This window comes from Panthera tigris, chromosome C2, assembly GCF_018350195.1.
Source record: "Panthera tigris isolate Pti1 chromosome C2, P.tigris_Pti1_mat1.1, whole genome shotgun sequence".
In the NCBI taxonomy this organism is placed as follows: Eukaryota; Metazoa; Chordata; class Mammalia; order Carnivora; family Felidae; genus Panthera; species Panthera tigris.
In genome coordinates, this window is record NC_056668.1 from 93,437,841 (window position 1) to 93,460,992 (window position 23,152).

Consider the following 23,152-nt stretch of genomic DNA (forward strand, 5'->3'; position numbering starts at 1 on the left):
CTTATCATTATAGCATATTGATTATAAATACTTAAAAAAATCTAATTCTGACAATTCTTTTTCCTAAAATATGTGTTTTAAATACTATGATTTTAATTTTTTTATAAGGAAATTCGATTTTAATTTTTTTAATGTTTATTTTTGGGAGACAAAGAGAGAGACAGAGAGACAGAGCATGAGTGGGGAAGGGGCAGAGAGAGGGAGGCACAGAATCCGAAGCAGGCTCCAGGCCCTGAGCTGTCAGCACAGAGCCCATCGCGGGGCTTGAACTCACGAATTGTGAGATCATGACCTGAGCCGAAGTCAGAGGCTTAACCAACTGAGCCACCCAGGTACCCTTAAATACTATGATTTTAAAAAGCTATGATAAAGTATCTGTCCACATCGGTAAATTCCTTCTTCTAAGAGGCCAAATGGGCAATGGCAGTCTTGCTTATAATAAGCAGATTTATGGAATGGAGAAATAATCAGTCTTGGCAGAAGCTTCCACAAACAGGAGATGTGAAAAGTAGTCGGAACAAAGAAGGGGTCATCCCTAAAACATACAGGAAACTTTGATCTTTCTTGTTGCCTACAGCAAGGTGAAAGGGTAAAGTCTTCAGCAAGTCTGATCTGTGTATTCAGGTTAAATGACACTTTCAACACGTATGGGCAAGCAGAAGGGTTGCTCAAATGGTGAAAAATACAGGCTCCAGACCTTGTGACTCTACAAAAATACCAAATGTAAAATAAATTCTTTTTTTTCCTCGTAAGTTCAACTCTAGGAAATAATGAATTTCCTTCACAGGAGTGATTAGATAGCGTAAGAATGCAAATTTGGCACAGTAATCAAAACCCAGTAATGTCGGACACTTTACATTCTTGCCCGTGATCTAAGTTTTATAGTCCTTTCTAGGCATGTCATGCTTCCCAGGTTGTAGCCACTGATACTTTGAGAGACTGTGGAAACAGTTACTCATGAAGACCTACACCTTTGAGAGAACACCCAGAGGGTAGTGAAGGAAAGGAGTGACAACTCTGCTTGTGTTTTGACTCATCCTAAAGAAATGCATTAGCCCTTGAGATATTTGCTAATTTTTCCAGAGCTAGCATATTGTCACTGCAAGCTCTATCCAGTTACTGTGTCATGATTTATAGACGCACTCCCAATTTTTGAGCTCTGTGTAAGCCATGCCTCATAGCATCCCTGACACGTATCCATCCAACTGCCACAGGGAGCTTAAACCTGTCTGGCAAACCCAGTGCATTACCTAGAAACATTGCTTCCAGCATGTAAATCCATCAGGGATCCTAAGACTTTACATTTCTGAAGTCATAACCTTTTTTTTGTTTTTTTTTTTTTTTTGGAGTAGAAACTTCTCCTGCTGACTCTCTTCTGACATAAAAGTGCCTTAGCCTTAGTTTTGTTTTGAAACGGACAAAAGATGCGCCAGGAAGCTGTTCTCTCGTCATAGCTGCAGTCATTGCTTGGCAGATGCCATTAACTCCTGAGAGGATCCCAAAGCAGGGTGACAAGCAGAAGAAAAATGACAGAAGCTTCTAAGTCTGGAGTCCTCATTCTGTTGTTTATGGGGGCACACCTGAGGTCTCCAGAAGAAGCATGGTAAGGTAAATCAAGGGAATCAATGCTTAGTCCCAGGCAGCACTCACCAGGCACCCAGCCACTAGAGCTCACACAGAGGCAGAAATCCAGGAACCGAGTTACGAGGCCACAGATGGACAAGCAAGGACAGTTTGATGTGGAGTCCCAGTATTGGTGCCAGCCCTTAGATTCTTCTTGCCTTGATTCGGGTCTCTAAATTGGTGTTAAGGGCCCGGGCAGTTCTGTCTGAGTATGGAGTCGAGAGCAGCGTCCACCATATTGAGGGCCATTAATGCCATTACAGTATTGCAATTTGAACATAAAAGTACCTAGCCAGGGCGAAGCCTTGCTCAGAGCCTCTACTCACCAAGCCATGTGCCCCACACAGCCTGTGGGGGCTCACGGGCAACACTGGTTTATAAGTCCCCCCAAAAGGCTCTCTACATGCTGGGGTGATACTGGCAGGAGACTCACTGGCTTAGCATTCATAATCAGGCAGGTCCTAAAATGTGCACTTCTGGAGATGCCCCTGAAAGATGTTATACCTACAGGTATAGAGACACCGGGGACTGAAGGCAGAAGAATGACTCGTCATTCAACTTAAACCTGTGTCTGTTACAAGACCTCCTATTGCGAGTGGGGAGACATTTGTGTGAATCAGAAAAAGGCAGATCTCATACCGCTCCAGCAAGCATGGGTTGATGATCAGAGAGTGAGTCAATTTTAATCCCTGCTCTTCCCTTTGGCCAGCATGTACAAGCATTCCTTGTGGCTCTGCCTATATGTCACTTAAAAAAATTTTTTTTTAAAATTTTTAATTTGAGAGAGAGAGAGAGAGAGAGGGAGAGGGACAGAGGGACAGAGGGGAGAGAGAGAGAAAGAAAGAGAGAGAATCTCAAGCAGGTTCCACGCTCAGTGCAGAGCCTGATGTGGGCCTCAATTCCATGACCCTGAGATCATGACCTGACTGAGATCAGAAGTCAGACGCTCAACTAACTGAGCCACCCAGGTGCCCCTATGTCACCATTAATAATAGATCTAGAAACTGTTTTGTAAATGGCAAAAGTATATATATTTTGTTTAAAAGTGTCAATTGCTTTCACAATTAATATATTCCACAAGTTGTGTAGCTAAATTCTAACACACCTTCATTTTAAATATATCAGGATTTTCACAAAATGGAAGTGGCTTGGGTCTCTCTCTCTCTCTCTCTCTGGCCTCTGAGAAGCCCCAGACAAGGGACAGGAGGGAGGGAGGCAGGAGCTGGAGTGAGGGAGGCCTGACACCTTCCACTGCAGGGAACTGAGGCTGCCCGTCAACTCTAATCATTTTCCTGCAGGAAATGTCATTGCATCATTGCATTGCAAGAAAGTGATGTCATAGTATGGGGCCCTGATCTACTTCCTGGCTTTTAACCTGAGTCTTGTAACCTTTTTCAGCTGTACAGCACCCAGAGAAAATGAAACACATTGAAATGTAAAGGCCAGCGTGTCTCATAAAGGCCTGTGAGGCCCCAAGATGGGGTTCACTTCTGCACATACATTAATGATCAAAAAACAGTTTTGTTTGGTTACCACATCCTGGACATGACATGGTCCTAGTACCTAGGAAAGTCAACGGAAAAGAAATAGTCTTCAGGATGTGTCTGAAATTTCTGGACAGGAACCCTTCCGTTTCCTCATATTGGGTTTAATTAGTGGGGACAATGCTAAATTTAATTAGGATGCATGGCTTAGTTTTTGTTGTGGCGGTGTTTTGTTGTTAAACTCTCTGTGAAAATGAATAATGGTCCCTGAACCGATATTTTAAATCTTACATATGGCATTTGTGTCTCTATGTCTTAGGATTGGTTACAACCCCAGCCTAAATGACATTATTAAGCTATTTCCTGGAATGTCAAGGGCTGAAATTGCCCTGTCAAGAACGACTCTGTTCTTTCAGGGATTGCAGAGAGCAAGGGCTCAGATTGCATTCTTGCTCTGTTATTATAAGTTTTTGCCTGGCAGGAAACCACTGGGTCTCAGATAATTTGCATATATCCAATGAGAGTGATCCACTGTTCTATGGAGGTTTTCAAGATTGCATGACAACACTGTGGAAGAATCTCATATGGGGAAAGGGGATTTTTTTCCCCCTTTCCCTAAGCCCCATTTTAAATAGTTTCCTTCCCACAAGCTGATGTGTCCACATTCAAAGAGTTATAAGTAACCCAGCCTATTTTCTTGCCTTGGCCTCTGTCACTAGTCCAGTAATATTATCAGCCACACAAAACTGGAAACAGACTGTTTTAAAGTAAAGGTGCCTTATTCCTTCCGGAAGGCCTGTAAAGCAGACTTTTTTTGGCATGTGATGGTGAGCATGAACCAAAAATTTAGTTCTCCCAGGCAAGGGCATAGTAAAATGTCTGCTCATTTCTTTGTGAAAGCAAGGGCAAGAAATACCTCCTACATATTTCTTGAAAACTGAATATAATTTTTAACACGTTCTACATGGGATTCCAGTCAGCCTAAAGCACTTGGTATTAGACTCTTTCACTTGTGTATCAGTTTGGGATCTTCAGAACTGTGCTGATTTTGCTGAGCACCAAAGTTCCAGGAAGCAATCACTGGACCTCACTGGCCCCACGGTTGGTGCCATAGCAGCTGAAACTTTAATTCTTGATAAAATGCGCAAAAGTCACCTTAAACCCTTTCAAAACAGAGACGGATGCAAATAAGAGTGTAGAATGGAAGTAAATAAATAAATAGCCAGGGCACTCAGTCCTGGCTCAAAATGTTCAAATAATATTAAAATTAATTCAGGCTCTATACTGATAAGTCCCAGGTCCAGAGCTAGACGTCTTACAGCTTCTTAGGTGACAGAGGAACATATGTTGATTGCAGAGCTGAGGTCTGAGTGGTACCTAGAGGACTTTCAGACACCAGCAATTCAGTTGTGTCTTCTGGAACATATTGTTTAGCTTCTCTAAATATCATATTTTTCCATGATATGTCTAAAATGTTATGTCTATTCAGGTAAGGTCATGATCTTGTGGTCGGCGGGTTCGAGCCCCACATCAGACTCTGTGCTGACAGCTCAGAGCCTGGAGCCTGCTCTGGATTCTGTGTCTCCCTCTCTTTCTGCCCCTCTCCCACTCATGCTCTGGTTCTCTCTCAAAAATAAATAAACATTAAAAAAAATTTTAATGTTATGTCTAAAATTTTCATTCTGTACTTGTGCATTCTCAAATGAATGGACTCCGTAGACACTGATATTCAAAGGCATCTAATAAATGTGTCGAATGAATCAACAACACTAGACACTGTTTTTGTCCTTGTGTTTGATTTTCTGCTATGTGGTTTACCTAGATAGTGTCACTGAATTCTCTCAACAAGCCTAGGAATCAGCTCTCCTCATCAGTTCCATTTGACCAGGGAGGAACCGAGGCCATTACCTACCTAAACTGACCAGAGGGCTAGGATCTGAATCCTGGTGTTTTTCATTCTGAAGTCCTGCCTGCTTTCCATTACACTCCACGGGTGCTTCTCAAACTTCAGCATGCATCAGAATCACCTGGAGGAGGGTTTCCCAACGCAGACTGTTGGGACCCAGCTCCCAAATTTTCAGTTCATACAAGTTCCCAGTGATGATGCTGTTGCTGGCATAAGAATCACATTTGAGAACCACTGTGCTATATTATTAAGACCTGTGGGCATAGAGACAGAGACATGTAAGAATATATGACATAGAGAATATAAGAAGCAAATCTTTGGCCAGATTAAAAGAGACCTCTTACATTTTTTAAAAAATGATTTTATTGTTGACTAATCTCTATACCCAGTGTGGGGCTCGAACTCACAACCCCAGGATCCAGAGTTGCATGCTCTACTGACTGAGTCAGCCAGGTGCCCCAAGACCTCTTACAGCCACCCAAATAAGCTGTGTCTTCTCAATTGAGAGCCACTCAACTGCTGAATGGGGTTGCCTCTTGGGAATGGTTGAGCTGTCAGGGGCATTTAGACCTTGGGACATTTGTGAAAAGTTGGCCAAAAGGACAGCTATGGTCCCTTCTTATTTTATTTTATTTTTTAAAATTAATTAATTTATTTTGAGAGACAGAGAGTACAAGTAGGGGAGGGCCAGAGAGGGAGAGAGAGAAAATCCCAAACAGGCTCCACACTGTCAGCACAGAGCCCGATGCGGGGCTTGAACTCATGAGCCGTGAGATCATGACCTGACCCAAAATCAAGAGTTGATGCTTAATAGATTGAGCCACCAAGGCGCCCCAGCTATGGTCCCTTCTGACTATTAAACTGTCATGAGTGCCATAGACAACTTATAGAGAAGCGAGGAGGGAGGCTCATTCTCCCCTTGCAGGAGACCCTTCTCATTATGGCTACTATTCTATGTTTTAATTGTGTTTGCAGATCTACAGTTGCTTTGGTAATGGCAATTAAGAAATGCTGGGCAAAATGGTTGCTTAATTTAGGTAATATAGAATTATAGTTTAATGAAACACTAAACACGGGCAAAAGGCATTTAAAGAAAACATTCATTCACTGCAAATTTGTATTTCAGATTTAAAAATTTTTATGACAATGATGATAAAATTTCCATTTTAAAAATCATAATATGTAATCAGAAAAAAACAAGGTTAATAATCTGAAAGGCATAAAATGTACAATTATCTCAACTTTTATTTTATAAGAACACAGAAAAAACTGTTTGAAGATGAAAATTATTTTGTATTTCAAAATAATGGTCACAAGTATAACAAATTTAAGAGGAACACTGCTTCAAATTTATTGTCCATTCTTTTGACCCTAGAAGAAAAAAAAAATAAAGTAGTGTTTATTTCTACAATTTATCAAAGAAAATAGAGTGTCACTTCTGACATTTAATTTAGCCTTTTTTATGTCACAGGAACCCAATGAAGGATGACTCAAGTAACAGCACCATGGTACCACTTAAGGATTTAAAAGGAATCACCAGAGAGAACAATATTGGTGATATTGGTGAAGGGGGATGGCAGAAAGATATAAAAAAGAAATATATGTGTAATAAAATATCTGGCATAAGCATAAAACAGTTCAGAAGAACCATTACTTTTGTGGGCAGGGACTGTCTAAGGAAGTGAGGAATCTCTCTGTTGAATATCTTTTTTGGTCATTTGTTATTTGTTTTGTCTGGTTTGGATTGGCTTGGGGCATTTTGAAAATTAACAGAAGGTTAAAGGGTTCTTTCTAAAATCTTTGAATGAGAGCCAAGAATTTAAATTTGATTAGAACTAAGAGGAAGAAAGCAAACATTTCTTGAGCAACTATCAAGGGCCAAGTCCGTGTAAGGGTCTTTGTAGTAATTATACCATTTCACTTTGCAACATGTGGGGTAGGTGTTATCTCTAGGGCTCAAAGAGGTTCAATATTGATTTGCTCAAGGCTACTCAGATGGTAGGTGACAGAGGAAACAATTATACCTCAAACTGTCTGACTTCAAAAGTACCATGACTTCTCAGGATCTCAACATACCATAAATAATGCTGAAAGCAATTCTTCAATAAGGCACTTTTCCTTGGTATGGAAGTTCATATCTACTTTTCCTCTGTATTCCTTCCTGGAGCTCTGTTTTGGAGTCCATGACCACAGTAAATTCCTGCATGTTGTGTGAATTGCTTTTAAATTTGAAATATTCCTGACATAGAGTGAGGTAAGATTTTAGCTCTGGCTAGGAATACGTAAACGTGGCATCTAGTATTGCAACCTGCTACTCTCCTGTCTTCTGAGTCTCCCAGTCCCACCATTTAGCTCACTTTAGTCAGTCTCCATTCTCAAGGAACACATATTCTTGGAAAGGAGCTACACACACATGAATGTCACATAGAGGAGCGTGGCTGTATCTTGAGTGTGAAGGGGAGTCACGGAAGGATGTAAAGCGGGAAAGTAACAAGAGCACATTGGAACTTCAGAAGGTTCAGTCTAGAGCCTGTGTGGAGGATACTTCTCAAGAAAGACAAGATTGGAAGCAAAGATGTCTGAGTGAGAGAAGATGGAGGGCTGGACCAGGGCCACTTGATCAGTACAGAGAAAGGGGGACACAGTGAATAAGGGGTGTAGCTGCCAGGATATGGTGATCAGCTCAGGTGGGAGGAGTCAAGGATGATTCCGAGTCTCGGGCTTGTCCTGAGTGTCACCAGGACTGCTGGCAACTGAGCTGGATTTACAGGAAGAAGAGCAGGTGTTGGGGACAAGGAAATGATCAGCGCCATTATAAACATCTTGAGTTTGATATGTCTGTGAGACCCCCAGGAGAGTGTCCAGAAAATAGTCAGATGTGGAACTCATTAGAGGAGGAGAAGGAACTGGGCTATAGACATGGATGTGTGAGGTATCAGCCCAAAGGTGATAACTGAAGCCACCAGCCTTTAAGGATTCAGCAGAGCAATGGAGCCATCAGATAGATTGAAAAGGAAAAACCAAGGAGAAAGGAAGAAAACCAAAGCAAATTGTCCATGGAAGTCAGAGGGGAGAGGATTTCATGGAGAAAGTGGTCAATAGTTTCAAAGGTTGTGAAGAGGTCAAGGAAAATGTGGATTGAAAAGACTCCATTGGGCTTGGCTATGTACAGGTTGCTCATTGGCAGCCTTTGCCATAAGAGTGTCAGTAGAAGAAACGAAGAGATAAGTTGTTAAATATGGCCTAGATTGAAATTGTTCTTATAGCCTGTGCTCTTCAGCACTAGGTTTATTATGAACTCAAAGCAAGGCATCATTTGGATCTGGTATGTAACCAACTAAAGCCATGCAGTGTCCAGTGGCAAGCTTCAGTACCTCATTGAGTTGAACCCCAGGAAGAAGTCCTTTCGATGCCTTCTATTAGGTTCTTAAAATGGCTTTTTATTAATGACGGGCTATGAAACCCTAAATGATAAAAGTAGGACTCACACATTAAATCCAAGGACTCTGTCTTGTCTCTCATGGTCAAGAAATCCCATGGGGTGCCTGGGTGGCTCAGATACTCAGTCTAAGTATCCGACTTTGGTTCAGGTCATGATCTCATGGTTTGTGAGTTTGAGCCCCTCATTGGGCTCTATGCTCACAGCTCAGAGCCCGGAGCCTGCTTCAGATTCTGTGTCTCCCTCTCTCTCCACTTCTCCCCTGCTCACGCTTTCTCTCTCTCTCTCTTTCAAAAATAAAAATAAACATTAAAGAAAAATTAAAAAAAAAAAGAAACCCGTTTGCATCTTCCTGAGCTCTTCCCTTATTCCTCATGCTAACTGATACTAAGTTCTCTTGATTGTACCTTCTAAATATCTTTCAAATGTTTCACCTCTTCTCCATGTCCACTAACACTACCTAATTCAAATCTCATTATTCCTCATGTGGGCTCCTGGTCCTTCTGGTGCAGGTGACATTTCCCCTCAGTCCCTGTAAGTCAATGGGGGACCAGAATATGTCTTGCTCATCCTTCTGTCTCTACCCTTCAGCTTTTAGCATGGTATATGGCAAATAATATATGTTCACTAAATGTTGAGGGGCAAGTATAAATAATGAGTGTTGTATTTAGGGCTTTGGAATCAGATTCCTCAACACGTGATAGGAGGGAAGTCATATACTAGTGAACACAAGATACTCCTCTTGTCAGATAGGTACTAATTACCATCCAGCGCTTAGCAATTCTATTGCTTTAACTAGCAGCATTCTTTCTTATCCATGACACTAGGTTAGTTACATGAAATAAGAGGAGAAAAACATTTGGAACAACTTTTTTGCACATAAACTGGAGTTTAAAACTCCTTACTTATTTGGTAAAACAATGGTTAAGTTCTGCAACTACACAGATTGGTCTAGAGGGTATAATGCCAAGTGAAATAGGTCAATCAGAGAAAGACGCATACCATACAATTTCACTCCTGTGTTGGGTTTAAGAAACAAAATGAACAAACAAATTTAAAAAAGGGACAAATGGAAAAACAGACTTTTAAACACAAGAACAAACTGGTGGCTGCCTGGTGGCTTGCCAGGGGGAAGGTGGGTAGGGGAACGGGTCAAATAAATACAGGGGATCAAGTGCACAGAGAGTACACTTATCTTGATGAGCACTGAGAAAACACATAGTATTGCTGAAACATTATATCACACACCTAAAATTAATGTAACACGATATATTAATTTTGCCTGAATCATAAAAAAAGACAACCAACAAGATAATTCTGGTTGGTTTGATATGACAGACCGAATACTGAGCAAAGAAAGTTGTTTTCCCAAAGTGGTTAAAGCGATCTATAAATCTGTGACAACTCTCATATCCATCTTGATTGGATAATATTGCTAGTGCATATTCCTTCTTTTTTTAAAAAAATTTTTAATGTTTATTTTATTCTTGAGAGAGAGAGAGAGAGAGAGAGAGAGAGAGCAGGTAGGGGCAGAAAGAGAAGGAGACACAGAGTCTGAGGCAGGCTCCAGGCTCCAAGCTGTCAGCACAGAGCCCGATGCAGGGCTCGAACCCACGAACTGTGAGATCATGACCTGAGTCGAGGTTGGACACTTAACCGACTGAGCCACCCAGGTGTCCCTGGTGTATATTCCTTCTTGAGCTAGCAGGGTAAAGGCTATGTGGGGTACCCCAGCGACACATCAACATGGCTTAGGACAGGTGAAGAGCCACCCCTGGTTGCTGACAGTCCTCCCTTCTGAGTGTTAATCTTCCCCAATGGAATAAAGTTTTATTTGAAAATCACAGACCGAGACCGATCTGGAAAGGTCTTTGGACGTGGCTGGCCAAGCCCTGTGGTGTTAGAGATGAGGAAGCTCAAGTCCACAACTACTGATGTGTGCAGGGGTGAACTGCTGCCTTACCCACTGTCCCTGCTGGCTGGTAGGGCCTGTTTGGGAGGGAAGTGACATTGTGTCATTCCTCAATCCTCATAGCCTTGATTGCGTGTCACCCTATTACTTTGCTCGTGGGTCTCTCTCTTCTTTCCTGGGGGAATGAACTCAGGTGCCCAGTAACAGCCACTGCATATTCTCTTCGTTAATTAATACAATGCAAAGTGTCCAGCCAACATTGTTACCTCCCTAAATGGCTTTGTGCTCACATATGGGCACCATTTCAGTCATTCTGACATATTCACTAGTATAAATTCAATTTTCTTTGTTGAAACCAAATTTATATGATTATAGAGAATGGAGGTTTCTGACTTCTGCTCAAGTTTCTGCTCTTTTAGAAAGCAAAAATTTCTTCTGTGTTTTAAATATATATCTTATTTGTTTTAAATACAGCACTTAAAGTTTGTTGAAAAATATATTCATAATAATAACATTAAAAAAATTTTTTAATGTTTATGTATCTTTGAGAGAGTGAGAGAGAGGGAGAGAGAGAGAAAGGAGACAGAGCATGATCAGGGGAGGGGCAGAGAGAGTGGGAGACACAGTATCTGAAGCAGGCTCCAGGCTCTGAGCTGTCAGCACAGAGCCTGACACGGGGCTTGAGCCCATGAATTGTGAGATCTTGACTGGAGCAGAAGTCAGGTACTTAACTACTGAGCCACCCCAGTGTCCCCATAATAATATTTTAGATTAAAAGTAAGGAGCAAGGAAAAAAAAAAAAACCCTAGTAGGATATTTTATATTAAAAGATTAAATTGACTGTCAAAAGGAAAATATGTTGATACTCACAATGATTATAAAATAAAAACTGACAAAAGGCAGTTTTCAGGTTACCTCCTCAGCTATTTCTTCTGCTTTGACAAAATATCAAGCTTATTTTAATACATCACAATAGACACTTCCCTCTCATTTCCTCTCTTAGCAAGTTGCTATCACCCTTGGCATCATCTTGCTGATTAAATGAAATGAAAATATCCTGGAAAAAATAGCTTCCATTTCTGATATGTGAGTTAATTTTTGTCTGTGAGAAACATAAGAAAGACTGTCTACAAAATGCATGCTTATGCAAAGCCACTCGGAGTCTGTAAAACTGAATACACTCTCCAAAAGGTGTGGCTCAGCAGGGTGGAGCCTGGCCTCCAGACCCTTTGAGACAAGGAGCGAATCCTGACTCCACATGGCAGGCTCAATGTCCTCATCTGTGAAAGGGGGAGAATGAGTTTTGCAGTGTTGTGAGGAAGAAAGGAGGTAAAGCACCTGACAAGTAGTCACTGCCCAATAAATAGACCTACAATCACTCTGCTACTACTCACCAGCATTATTATTCCAGAGAACATAATGAGATCAAAGGAATGCTAATGCCCTGGATTGCAATTATTTTTCTAGATTCTGACTTTTCTATCGACCAAGTTGAGGAGACCACATAAAGGAACTCGTGAGGAAGAAATACAGTGCATTCTGACCGCTGTGTAGTCCTACTTGAGGTTTTACTTGGATCTCCCCAAGGGGATTTAGTTCCCAGAAGCACCAGAAAGACCTTGGTGTAGCCCAACATGAGGTCTCGGACCTTTAGGATGAGAGTCATGGATGAATTTATGGCAAAACACATTGCTATTGCTGATGATGCAGGGTACATCCGCTAGAAGATTTGAAGCCAATATATTTCTGCAGATTTGTCTTGTGTTTAGAGGAAGACGGTCCTCCACTGATAAATATTCTGTCCTCATATGTTTTTTCACTGTTTCAAGGGTTTACCTACATCTTTTATGGGAAGCAAATATTTCTCAATTCATTGAGAAAAAAAAAATAAAACCATTGTATCACATGTTAAGGGGGAAAATATTTTCTTTCTCCTTTCATTAAAAAAAACAAAAAAACAAAACCCCAAACATAACAATGAATAATGAAAGGAAAACAGAGGGAGCCATTCCATTCCGTGGGGGAGGGGCGGAGTAGCTGCAGGGGACAGCTGCAGCACGTCTGGCGTCCCAATTCTTTCCTTTCCCATCACTTTATTACTTACTGGACCAAGAATGTAGACAATTTCGGCTATGGTTGTTTTGCGTTTTAGTTTCTCAACTTAATCTTATGCGGTGCTCCTTTGCCCCCTGCACTGAGTCCTAAGCCCACAGGGTCACTTCATGGTGTTTCATGTAGCCACAGAAGCGGGGACTCTTACTCCTTTTCCAGCTCCAGCTCCTCCCATGGGTCCCTGGAAAATTTGGAAGGGCTTGTGGTCTTAGCTTGGGCCGCTGTAACAGACTACCATAGGCTGGGTGGCTTAAACAGCAAACATTTCTCACCGTTCTAGAGGCTGGAAGACCAAGATCAAGGTGTCAGCTGATTCAGCAACTGGTGAGAACCCTCTTCCTATTTGGCAGATGGCCACCTTCTTGCTGTATCCTTATGTGGTGGAGAGAGAGAGGACTCTGGCCTCTTCACCTTCTTATAAGGGCATCATGAAGTTAATCCCATCATGGGAGCTCTACCTTCCTGATAAACTTAATTATCTCCCAAAGGTCCCGCCTCCTAATACCAGCACAGTGCAGGGGGGGAGGGGGGGGAGGGGGGTAAGGGCTTCAACATGAATTTTTCAGAGACACATACATTCAGTCTGTAGCACTCATATAATGCTTTTATCAAAATCATCATAAAGCAAAACCCTTTATGCCTCTTTCAAGCATTTCTCACTGTGGTTTTAGTTGGGGACCAACTGACTGCATACGCACACACACCGACACTGTGTGACCCTCAACCAGATGCTATCTACTGTTAGCGTCTTCCTCCCCAATCACTATGTTGAAGCCCTACTCCCCACTGCGATGGTATATAGACGCCGAGTCATTCGGGAGAAAATTAAATTTAAATGAGGTCATGAGGATGAGACACCCCCCACGAAGGGATTAGTGTCCTCATAAGAAGAGGACAGAGTTCTCTGTCCAGGAGCAGGGCCCAGGGAGGACAGTGAGGTGACATCCACAAGCCAGGAAAAGAGGCCTCAGTGAAGATCGACCTTACTGGAAACCTGACCTTGGGCTTCCAGTCTCCTACACCATGAGAAATAAATGTGTGTTGGTTAAGCCACCAAGTCTCTGGTATCTTGTTATAATAGTTTGAGTTGCCTGGGATACAAGGTGACTTCAATTCTCCTAAAGTGAAAAGGCACAGGGAAGAGAGAAATGATGAATATGGTGATTCCTAAGGGACTGTTTGATAAATTTCTGAAAACATGTTTTCAGACTTACGGGAAAACTCTTAGAAGTGAATATTTTCTATCATGAGATTGACTATTACATACATGAAAAAAAATGATTTTATTCTCTAACACAATACAATTTCCCCCAAATCTTCCTTTAAACTATCACTTTCTTCTTTCTTACAAATTTTCACAGCTTTCGATTTTCCCGATATTTACATACATTTACATGCATAAATATTCCTGTATTTACATATGCATATTTACATTGATACATTTATGAAAGAAGAGTAAATCAGCAGCATATTTTACAGTATTTATATAGCTTTTAATAAATTTATAATTTTTAATAAAATTTTAAAAATATGATTTGTCTCTTCCAGCACATAGGGAACCTAACATCAAATCTCTCTGGAGGCTCATTAAATGCAGAATCACCATGTAGAATTCTATATCCTGACCAGTGATCTGCCATTTCTTCTGCGAAGGTTATATGTTTTCTAGAATTTTGACAAACAATACATTATTTCACTGCTGGAAACTGTGCCTAGTATCACTGAGATCTCTACATGGTAACATGGTAACAAAGGTTTGCTCAAGCTGCACATGCTCCTTGTGGGCTCGGGGAGGCGGTGGTGTATTTATTAATACAGAACCTCATATCCCATTATGTCAGCCACTCATCCTTGCTAATGAAACATGATATGCCACCACCATGGATTAAGTGGTGTCAAATCATCCAAAAACGCTCACCAAAGATTTGCTGCTTGTTAAATTTATCGAGAGCTTTCACCCAAACTCGTGCTGCATTTTATGCACATGGGAAAACTCAGATTCTGTCCAGAAGTGACACTTAGAGAATCCTGTGCTAGGAAGAGAATTTTTACCAGAATCTCTTGGGGGCATGTGCTAAAAATGCATATTCCCTGCCTCCAACCCCTGAGTTTCTGCCATAAGAGTGGGCCGGGATGAAAGCCAGAAATCTGATTTAATAAGAACCCTGGGTGATTTTGATGTTATTGATCCACATTGAGCAACATGTTGTAGTTGTGTTGGATCTTGCATCCAATTTAGAAATTACACACTTAATTTAGAAATCACTTGTTTTGAGCAAGATGGGCAAAGGCAAAATTCTAAACTTAGAGAACTTTGTTTTGTTCTCAATGAATTTTTTCTCTTTCCAGGAACTTCAGGTGGCTTCACTATTGGGTTTCCATGAGGCTGGCTTACCAAGCTCTGGACATAATTTTTCATAGTTTTCTCGCTGACCTCCATCCATTGTTAAACTTTAGGTGTCATGCCCAAAGATGGCAGCCAGATGTCTGATGCCAAGGAGTTATGGGTGGCTAACACTTTAATGTGTAGTTCTCCTGGGTTTATGTTCCTTTTAACAAAAGGGCTCTAGGAAGTTGGGATAGTCCCCACAAGGGAGAAATTTCAAATACTAAACTTCTAGATGCACTGGCAGAACAGCAGGGGAGGTCATTTTGGTCTACTAGCCTCAACTCTCAGTGGGCCTCCTTGCAAAATCAACTCTGTTCCTAAGAATGTACAGGATTTCCTTTGCAGACTTATGTAGAAGTTGAAAGGACAAGACTGACCACAAAAGGTATTGAGAGTGCCAAGTTCTTGTCTTCCAGCTTTGCTGATCTGTGCTGATATGATCAAACCGGGAAAAAAAATTGGCTAACATAACTCAAATTCACCTGACCTTAATATAAAACTAACTTGAATTATCAAGCCAGTATAAGAGTTTGCAGTGGGAAATACCTCTTTCCAGGAGGAGGCTGTTCAACCCACAATGGAGTGACCCATATCAGATGTAGGAATTTGGAATCAGAAATCACTTGTACTGTTCTCCCAGTTGATCCTGCTCTAACCCTCCTGGAGGCCAGAATTATGCATCTTGATGTCTAGCGAAGGAGAGAGGATACAATGTGGGTGACGAGAAGTCCAGGATAAATCTGAACTGTTAAGAAAAATAGCTCTGGGTTCTGAATCTGGTCCTCATGCTCAGTGGCTGTGTGATGTTGGGCAAATTACATAATTCTTTTTATTTCTTTAATATTTGTTTATTTTTGAGATACAGGAATAAATCATGAGCAGGGGAGGGGCAGAAAGAGAGGGAGACACAGAATCTGAAGCAGGCTCTAAGCTGTCAGCATAGAGCTTGACGTGGGGCTCATACAGACAAGCCGTGAGATCATGACCTGAGCCGAAGTTGGGAGTATAACTGACTGAGCCACTCAGGAGCCCTCAAATTACATCATTTTTTAACTATAGTCTACTATGTGTGAAATGGGAAGTACACTGATACATAGTAAACATTCAGTTCATACTTCTATTACTATCATATTATTAATATTCTTCAAAAAATTTTTTAATGTTTATTTTTGAGAGAGAGGGGGAGAGAGAGAGAGAAAGAGAGAGAGAGAGAGAGAGAGAGAGAGAGAGAGAGAGACAGTGTGAGCTGGCGATGGGCAGAGAGAGAGGGAAACAGAATCTGAAGCAGGCTCCAGGCTCTGAGCTGTCAGCACAAAGCCCACCACAGGGCTTGAGCCCACGAACCGTGACACCATGACCTGAGCCGAAGCCGGACGCCCAACCGACTGAACCACCCAGATGCCCCAAATATTATTAATATTCTTATTAGCCATCTTAGAAAAAGTTAGAAAGGTAAATTTGTTGTTGGTGTATATCAGCCTCTTTGCTGGAGTAGAAGTAGAAATAGTGGGAAAAGTCTGATTATAAAAGATACAGTGATAAGTAAGAGAGACAGATCAGGCACTAATATGGCAGACTTTCCATTTTAGCATTCAGGATGGAAAAAACTGGTTCCCCCTTTCTGAAAACTTACATGTATGTGTCTATTCCAGATAAGTCCTGCAGAAAGCTTGATGAACACTGTCAGGGACACACAGAACATGGCGAAGCTCAGGCACAGGTCGAAGGCTTGAAGCGTCAGGTGGTACGCTTCATAGTGTGGTGGGTCCACACAAGCTGATGGGAATTTTGCATATGGAAAAGGGAAGGCAACTGCATAACCGAGGTAACCGGTCCCTGCAATCCCTGAAAATGAGTAGAAGCAATATTGACCAAGGAGAGCAGATTCCAAGGCTATCGCAAAATGAAGTGGACATCCCATAATGCTTAGAATCACAAAGGTGAAACTAGCTTCCCACTGAAAATAAAACAAAAATAAATTGTTACTTTGGAAACTAGACTCTTCAAAAGCTTCTCAGCGATGTGGAGAAAGAAAGCGTTGTTGGATATTAATCTCTTTTACTGGGAAGTGAAGGAGAAATGGGTTACAATTTTCTCTTTAGGCCCTTTTATTCTCTTCTTGAATCTACACTCTGGGAGAATAACATATCAGCCAACTGAGCCAAAAACTAATTGAATTCCATTCAACAAACATGTGTTTATTTATCTTCTATCATGTGTTAAGAGCCAGCTTACGGTGGGAAAAAGATGAATACCAGAATCCCTGCCTTATCCTAGGACCTTGCTAGTCAGGGCATGGTCCATGGTCCAGTAGCACTGACATCCCTGGAAGTTTGTTAGAAATGTAGAATCTCATACCTCCCCCAGATCTACTGTATCAGAATTTACATTTTAACCAGATTCCCAGGTGACTCACACTTATTTGAGCCATGGGAAGATCTATGATCAGAACAAAGTAGTCTTTCTATATCCTGGGATTACTTGGCTCCCTACTATTGAAATGCAATATATCATAGACTTCCCATCCTTTTTTTTTTGGGGGGGGGGGGAGAAGTAACAGAGACAGTGGAAGGACATCCCAAGCTGAGGAGTTGAGACTTAAACATACATTATTAAAAACAGAGGAGCCTATAGATCCATTTATTCAGAATGAAATTTGGCAGCATAACATTAGTTCTGTCCTCTCCAAATTGGAATACTTAAATATTTACAATAATCGCAGGAACTTGCAGTAAGTGTTTGGAGAAGAAATCAGATATAAATTATTCATTTAAGGGGCACCTGGGTGGCAGTTGGTTGAGCGTCCAACTCTTGATTTCAGTTCAGGTCATGATCCCAGGGTTGTGGGATCAAACCCTGCATCGGGCTCTGTCCAAGCTGAGAGTGGAGCCTGTTTGAGACTCCCTCTCTCTCTCTCTCTCTCTCTCTCTCCCTCTCTCTCTCTCTCTCCCTCCCTCTCTCCCACTTGTGCTCTCTCTCTCTCTAAAATAAAAATAAAAAATATTCATTTAAAGCCAGTTTATTACTGAAATCCATCATAGTAAGGCATCAATCAGAAGGAACTCAATTATAATCGGAAATCACATTCTCTATGTTCCATCCTGAACTGGTAGAGGTTTGACCTTCAAACCTATTCAACCATCCTACTGAAGGTCTATATATTTACCAGGTATCTCTTGGTCCACTCTTTGTGAGCCACCAGCAGAAGTATACCGGTCATGATGGCCTGTGAAAAGAAAATGGAAAAATAATATCCATGATAGAATGTACCTCTGGAAAGAGTTCAATCTGTCTCACGGTTTGACAACTTTATTATGAACTAGAAAGAACAGCAAATGGCTAAATGGATTTATGGCTCTGATCTCTTCCTCATCTGGGATGACAATGAAGAAAAAAGCCATCAGTGTCATAAAGACATGATTCATACAAGCTCTTTTTTTTTTTTATTTTCTGTGCTGCCTTTGCCATTGCAATTATAACCTCCCCTACTGTAAGGTGTCACTGCAATAAAAGCTTGGCTTTATAACCCTTGCCATATGTTTTATTTTGATTAATTGTCTATCATTCATCTTTCCCACAAATTGCTAAAATTACAAATGGGAGGAACCGGAAAGGAAATGTGTCACAGAACCCTGAAAACTTGCCCAGCAACAGCATTATCTTTTACTCTTTGCTTTTCTTTTGAGATTCAGGAGCCTCAGCCTACTGGTGGGATGCAAATATGTGATCTCCGTTTCTCAAGTAACAAAGATTATAATTAGAGTGAATGCATGGCGGGACATTAATTGTTCTGGGTGCACTGGTGTTCAGCTTTTCAAAAGTTTTGTTTTGTTTTGTTTTTTAATAGCTTCCGTTGAGGGAAAAAGACCCAAAGTGCAGAATGAAAATAGTTCAACAAAGGAGGGAATGGTGTCAGGGCAATATATAATGAAAAAGAAAAAAGAATTCTGGGCTCATCTTTGATTCAGCTCCGGCTCTGGTGAAGGAGACCTTTTGTGGTCACTGAGCCTGGAAACTGCTTATTCCTGACCCATAAATCATTTGTTCCTGGTCAGGGAATGTTTTGAGGTTGAGAGAGACAACCAGGAAGAGACGTGCCTGAAACCAGATATAGAATGAGGGCAGGAGTAAAAGCAGTTACGAATTAGGTTTTTGACAGAGAAATAAACATGACTGTATATATAGTATCAACAAATTTAAGGGGGTGGAAATCAGAGCTTCTACCAATATGGTTTTGTGATATGCTGCTTTTGTAGCTTCTGTGTCCAGCCTGGTTTTTTTTTGTTTTTTTTTTTTTTAGATCCAGCTTTTCATTTTCCTGGCATATTTTATTTTGAATGCCTGACTTGGAGAATTCAAGAGAGGTGGGGGAGAAGTATGCACATGTACGTTCACACAACACTTCTCGTGTGGCTCAGGCTGAAATTCCAGACGTGGCATTGCCGCACCATAAAACTCCCGTGGATAAAAACAGAACCATCTGTAGTCGAAAGAGGTTGGCTTGATTCTCAAGAGGAAAGTTTCCAAGGGACCCTGTGGAGGTTGAGCCAGCATAAATAGCACAACAAAACAGAATTATTAAGAGCAATTGAACATTGATGTTGAGCCGGGGGCCAGTCTACGCTTTCAGAGGCAAAGGCATCCAATGGGCACGTTACTCCTCTACGGGCGAGAAACACAGGGGCAAACAAGAGAAAAGTGAAGGGTACACTCCTCTCCTGGTGTAACTCCAAGGAGAGAGCTGACATTATTAGACGCTTAGATTCCAGGTTGCCTTAACCACTTTGGCATGGACCGTTTCTTTCCTTTCAAAAGTTGAAAAATGCAGCCGAATTGCAGTCGCCTGATATTTTGGTTGTAGCTGCCAGCTTGAATTTTGCTTTGTTTACACAAAACTTTGAAAAGATCTTTCATGGAGTAGGCTGGTGTATGAATGCCATTCAGTAACTTGGGAAACCCACCCTGTGGACGGAGGTGGCTCAGGGGCGAGCACACCCATCTTCCCTGGTGCCCCTGTCCAGCATGCCTGCGAGACAGAGGGCGGGTGTCCCCTGAGTCATAGCCTCCTGTTTTCTTGCTTTCTTTTCTTTTTTAAACTCTTGTATTTAGACAGGGAAGAGGGAAGAAAGAAAAAGGAAGAGTTTTGAGGGTAGGGGAGAGAAGTCAAATGGGAAAAGGAAATGTGAGAGGCGGTGTCTGAGAGGCAAGAGCTGGGCACAACAGGGCAGTTGGGTTTCAGAAAGGACCCAGAGGGGGTGCCTGGGGAGGTAAGAGCCCGGAGAGAAGGCCCAGTCCTGCACTCTGCTCTCTCTCTACTCTTCTTGGCAGGCTAGCTTTCTGCTCCACAGGCAGTTCCAGAGAGATTGCTTGGGGTTTGCAACGGTAGCAGCTAACACTCTGGTCGGATGATAATTGTGGGCCCTCCCACAGGCTCTTTAAATTGCCCCCTGTAAAGGACATAAAGGACTAAAGGTTCCCAGAAGCAGATGAATTGAAGGAAGCAGGGAGGCATCACAACAGTAATAGAAACTTTTAGAGGGATCACTTTATTTATTTATTTTGAGAGAGAGAGGGAGGGAGAGAGAGCCTGACAGCACAGAGCCTGACACGGAGCTCGAATTCACGAACCACAAGACCAGGACCTGAGCTGGAATCAAGAGTCAGATGCTTAACTGACTGAGCCATCCAGGTGCCCCTAGAGGAATCATTTTAATATGGGCTAATTTATTCACTTATAAACATCTGTTGTGAGTCTACTGCCAACAAGGGATGTGATAGGCACTCTGCAGATGGCATAATAGCATAAATTAACATTTACTGAGCCCTTACTGTATGTATGCCAGGCACTACACTAAACATTTTACATATGATAACTCATTTAATCCTTATAACGATGGAGATCTTCTCCGACTTTAAAAAGTTTATTTATTTATTTATTATTTTAAAGAGAGAGGGAGTGCGCATGAGCGGGAGAGAGGGGCAGAAGGAGAGAGAGAGAATCCGAAGCAGGTTCCACACTCAGCATGGAGCCTGACATGGGGCTTGATCTCACTACCACCAGGAGACCACGGCCTGAGCTCAAACCAAGAGCTGGAAGCTTAACCGACTGAGCCACCCAGGTGCCCTGATCTTCTACTTTTTAGAAGATGGAACAGAGAGGATAAATAGGACAAGCAAGCTCACCAAGTAATAATCATACACACAGTGGCTCCAACTTTCATTGGAATTTGCAGTCCAGATGTGAAAGTAATGTGCGTATAAGAGTGTCCACAAAATGAGGCAGGAAAAGTGAGTACACTCCGTGTGAGAAGGGCCCAGTGACAAGATACCGCTTCCAGGGGGGGATGATCGTGGAAGAAAGCAGCATGGGGGAAACGGGACCCGAAGCAGGTTTGAGGGATGGGTGTGATTTCAGCAGGAGATGGCAGAGGGAAGGGCAGTCTGGGCAGTGGGAGAAATGCATGTAAAGGTGGGAAGGTGGCAGCCAGGCTTGGGAAACAGTGAGACAGGGGCCCAGAGGGGCAGGAGCTCTGGTTCCTGGTAGAAAAGAGTAGGAAATCAGGCTTGAAAGCCACATGAGGCTAGGTTGAGAAGGGCCTCAAAATTCAGGCTAACATATCTCGGCTTCGTTTGGACAATGAAGCAACACTGAAGGTTTTTGAAGGAGGAGCTTGACTGACACAGCAGAGGTCTAGAAAGACAAGCCTGTGCTCAAGTGTGTGCTGGGTAGGAATGAGGTGAGGCCTAGGCGTCTCTGTCAGAATTGGGTCTTCAAAAAAAATTTTTTTTTAAACATTTATTAATTTTTGAGAGTAAGAGAGATAGAGCATGAGCGGGGTAGGGGCAGAGAGAGAGGGAGACACAGAATCCGAAGCAGGCTCCAGGCTCTGAGTTGTCAGCACAGAGCCCTACATGGGGCTCGAACTCACAGACTGCGAGATCATGACCTGAGCTGAAGTTGGACACTTAACTGACCCACCTGAGCCACCCAGGTGCCCCATTTCTGTTCTATTCTATTCTATTCTATTCTATTCTATTCTACTTTTATAAATGCTGCTAGCTATGCAATAGATGGATTTTATGATTCATTAATGAATGGGTTCCCACAGGTTGGCTATCAAAGTCATGTAGGCATGAAACCTGGGTGGGGGTGGGAAGTGGTAAGGAGTTGAGGGGGAGGTGGTGCCCAGTGAGCATGAGAGGAAAGAATGGATAAGGATATGCCTCACGAGAAAAATAAAAGTTAGCTAGCAACTGACTGGATGCGGTGGGGTAGGAGTGAGGCTGAGGGTGGGTTGGTTTCGGGCACTGTTGTCAGAGTGGTCTTAGGACCAGCAGCATCGGCATCACTTGGAGACTTGTGAGACAGGCAGAGTCTCAGGCCTCACCCAGATTTTGTAAATAAAATTTTAAAAATGTTTATTTATTTATTTTGAGAGAGAGAGAGAGAGACGAGAGAGAGAGAGAGAGAGAGAGAGAGAGAGAGAGCACGAGCAGGGGAGGGGCAGAGAGGGAGAGAGAGAATTCCAAGCACAGTGCAGAACCCAAAATGGGGCTCGAACCCTCTAACTATGAGATCATGACCTGAGCCGACTGAGCCACCCAGGTGCCCGGCCTCACCCCAGATTTCCTGAATCGGAGTGTACATTTTAACAAGATCCCCAGGTGATTCATATGCACATTACAGTTTAAGAAGCACTAGTTTGGAGGGAAGGGTTGAAATCAAAAGTCACTCTAGGGTTTGAAATCGAATTCAAAGCCAGGAAAGTCTGGAGAAGAAATCACTGCTTTTGGTGGTGAGATGGTTTTGGGGGAACAAGCCGGGCTTACAGAAGTTTAGGATATCTAAGCGGAAATTGGCCATCAGGTGTTTGGAAATCTCAGGACCACTGAAGCTATAAGAGGCTTGAGTGATGATGGTACAATCAAGTCCCTTCTCTGACAGGGGAGGAAACTGGGACCTGCACGGGACGTCTTGCCCACCTTTCCCCAAGTTCCTGTCTCCAGGTAGGCTTCTGGATACAGCACTGTGGCTTGCCATTAACTAAGTCACTGGAGGGTGCCAAGCCACGTTTTCCGGGATTCAAGTAGAGCCCAGTCCATCAGGCACTGTGATCTTGCTGCATACTTTCTGGCAGCTGATGGCCTTTAAATAACCTAGTTCAGAAATCCTAGGAAAACTGCTTATCATGTGGCTATCAGAGTAGAGTGAGGAGAGTTCTGAGGACCGATACTTTGAAGAATTCAGAAAGTCTCAAATGAAGGCACTGAACAAATGCAAAGTTCT

General features: G+C 42.3%; 1 protein-coding gene across 4 annotated transcripts in view; it reads right to left on the reverse strand.

Annotated features, from left to right (window-relative positions):
* Positions 1–4,931: 4,931 nt before the first annotated feature.
* TMEM212 (transmembrane protein 212) overlaps positions 4,932–23,152 on the reverse strand; it is a 52,233-nt gene continuing 34,012 nt past the window's right edge. Inside the window, exons 2-5 of one of the 4 annotated variants that reach the window (XM_042998983.1) lie at positions 18,032–18,091; positions 16,499–16,822; positions 15,412–15,554; positions 12,376–12,657 (exon numbers count right to left, since the gene is read on the reverse strand). In XM_042998983.1, coding sequence (XP_042854917.1) covers positions 12,621–12,657; positions 15,412–15,554; positions 16,499–16,822; positions 18,032–18,091 — 564 coding nt within the window. In that variant the 3' untranslated portion in view covers positions 12,376–12,620. Of the gene's footprint in view, positions 5,268–6,203; positions 6,385–12,375; positions 12,658–15,411; positions 15,555–16,498; positions 16,823–18,031; positions 18,092–23,152 lie in introns of those variants that run through there. The other 3 variants (XM_042998984.1, XM_007077085.3, XR_006222162.1) reach the window with 3 other exon arrangements.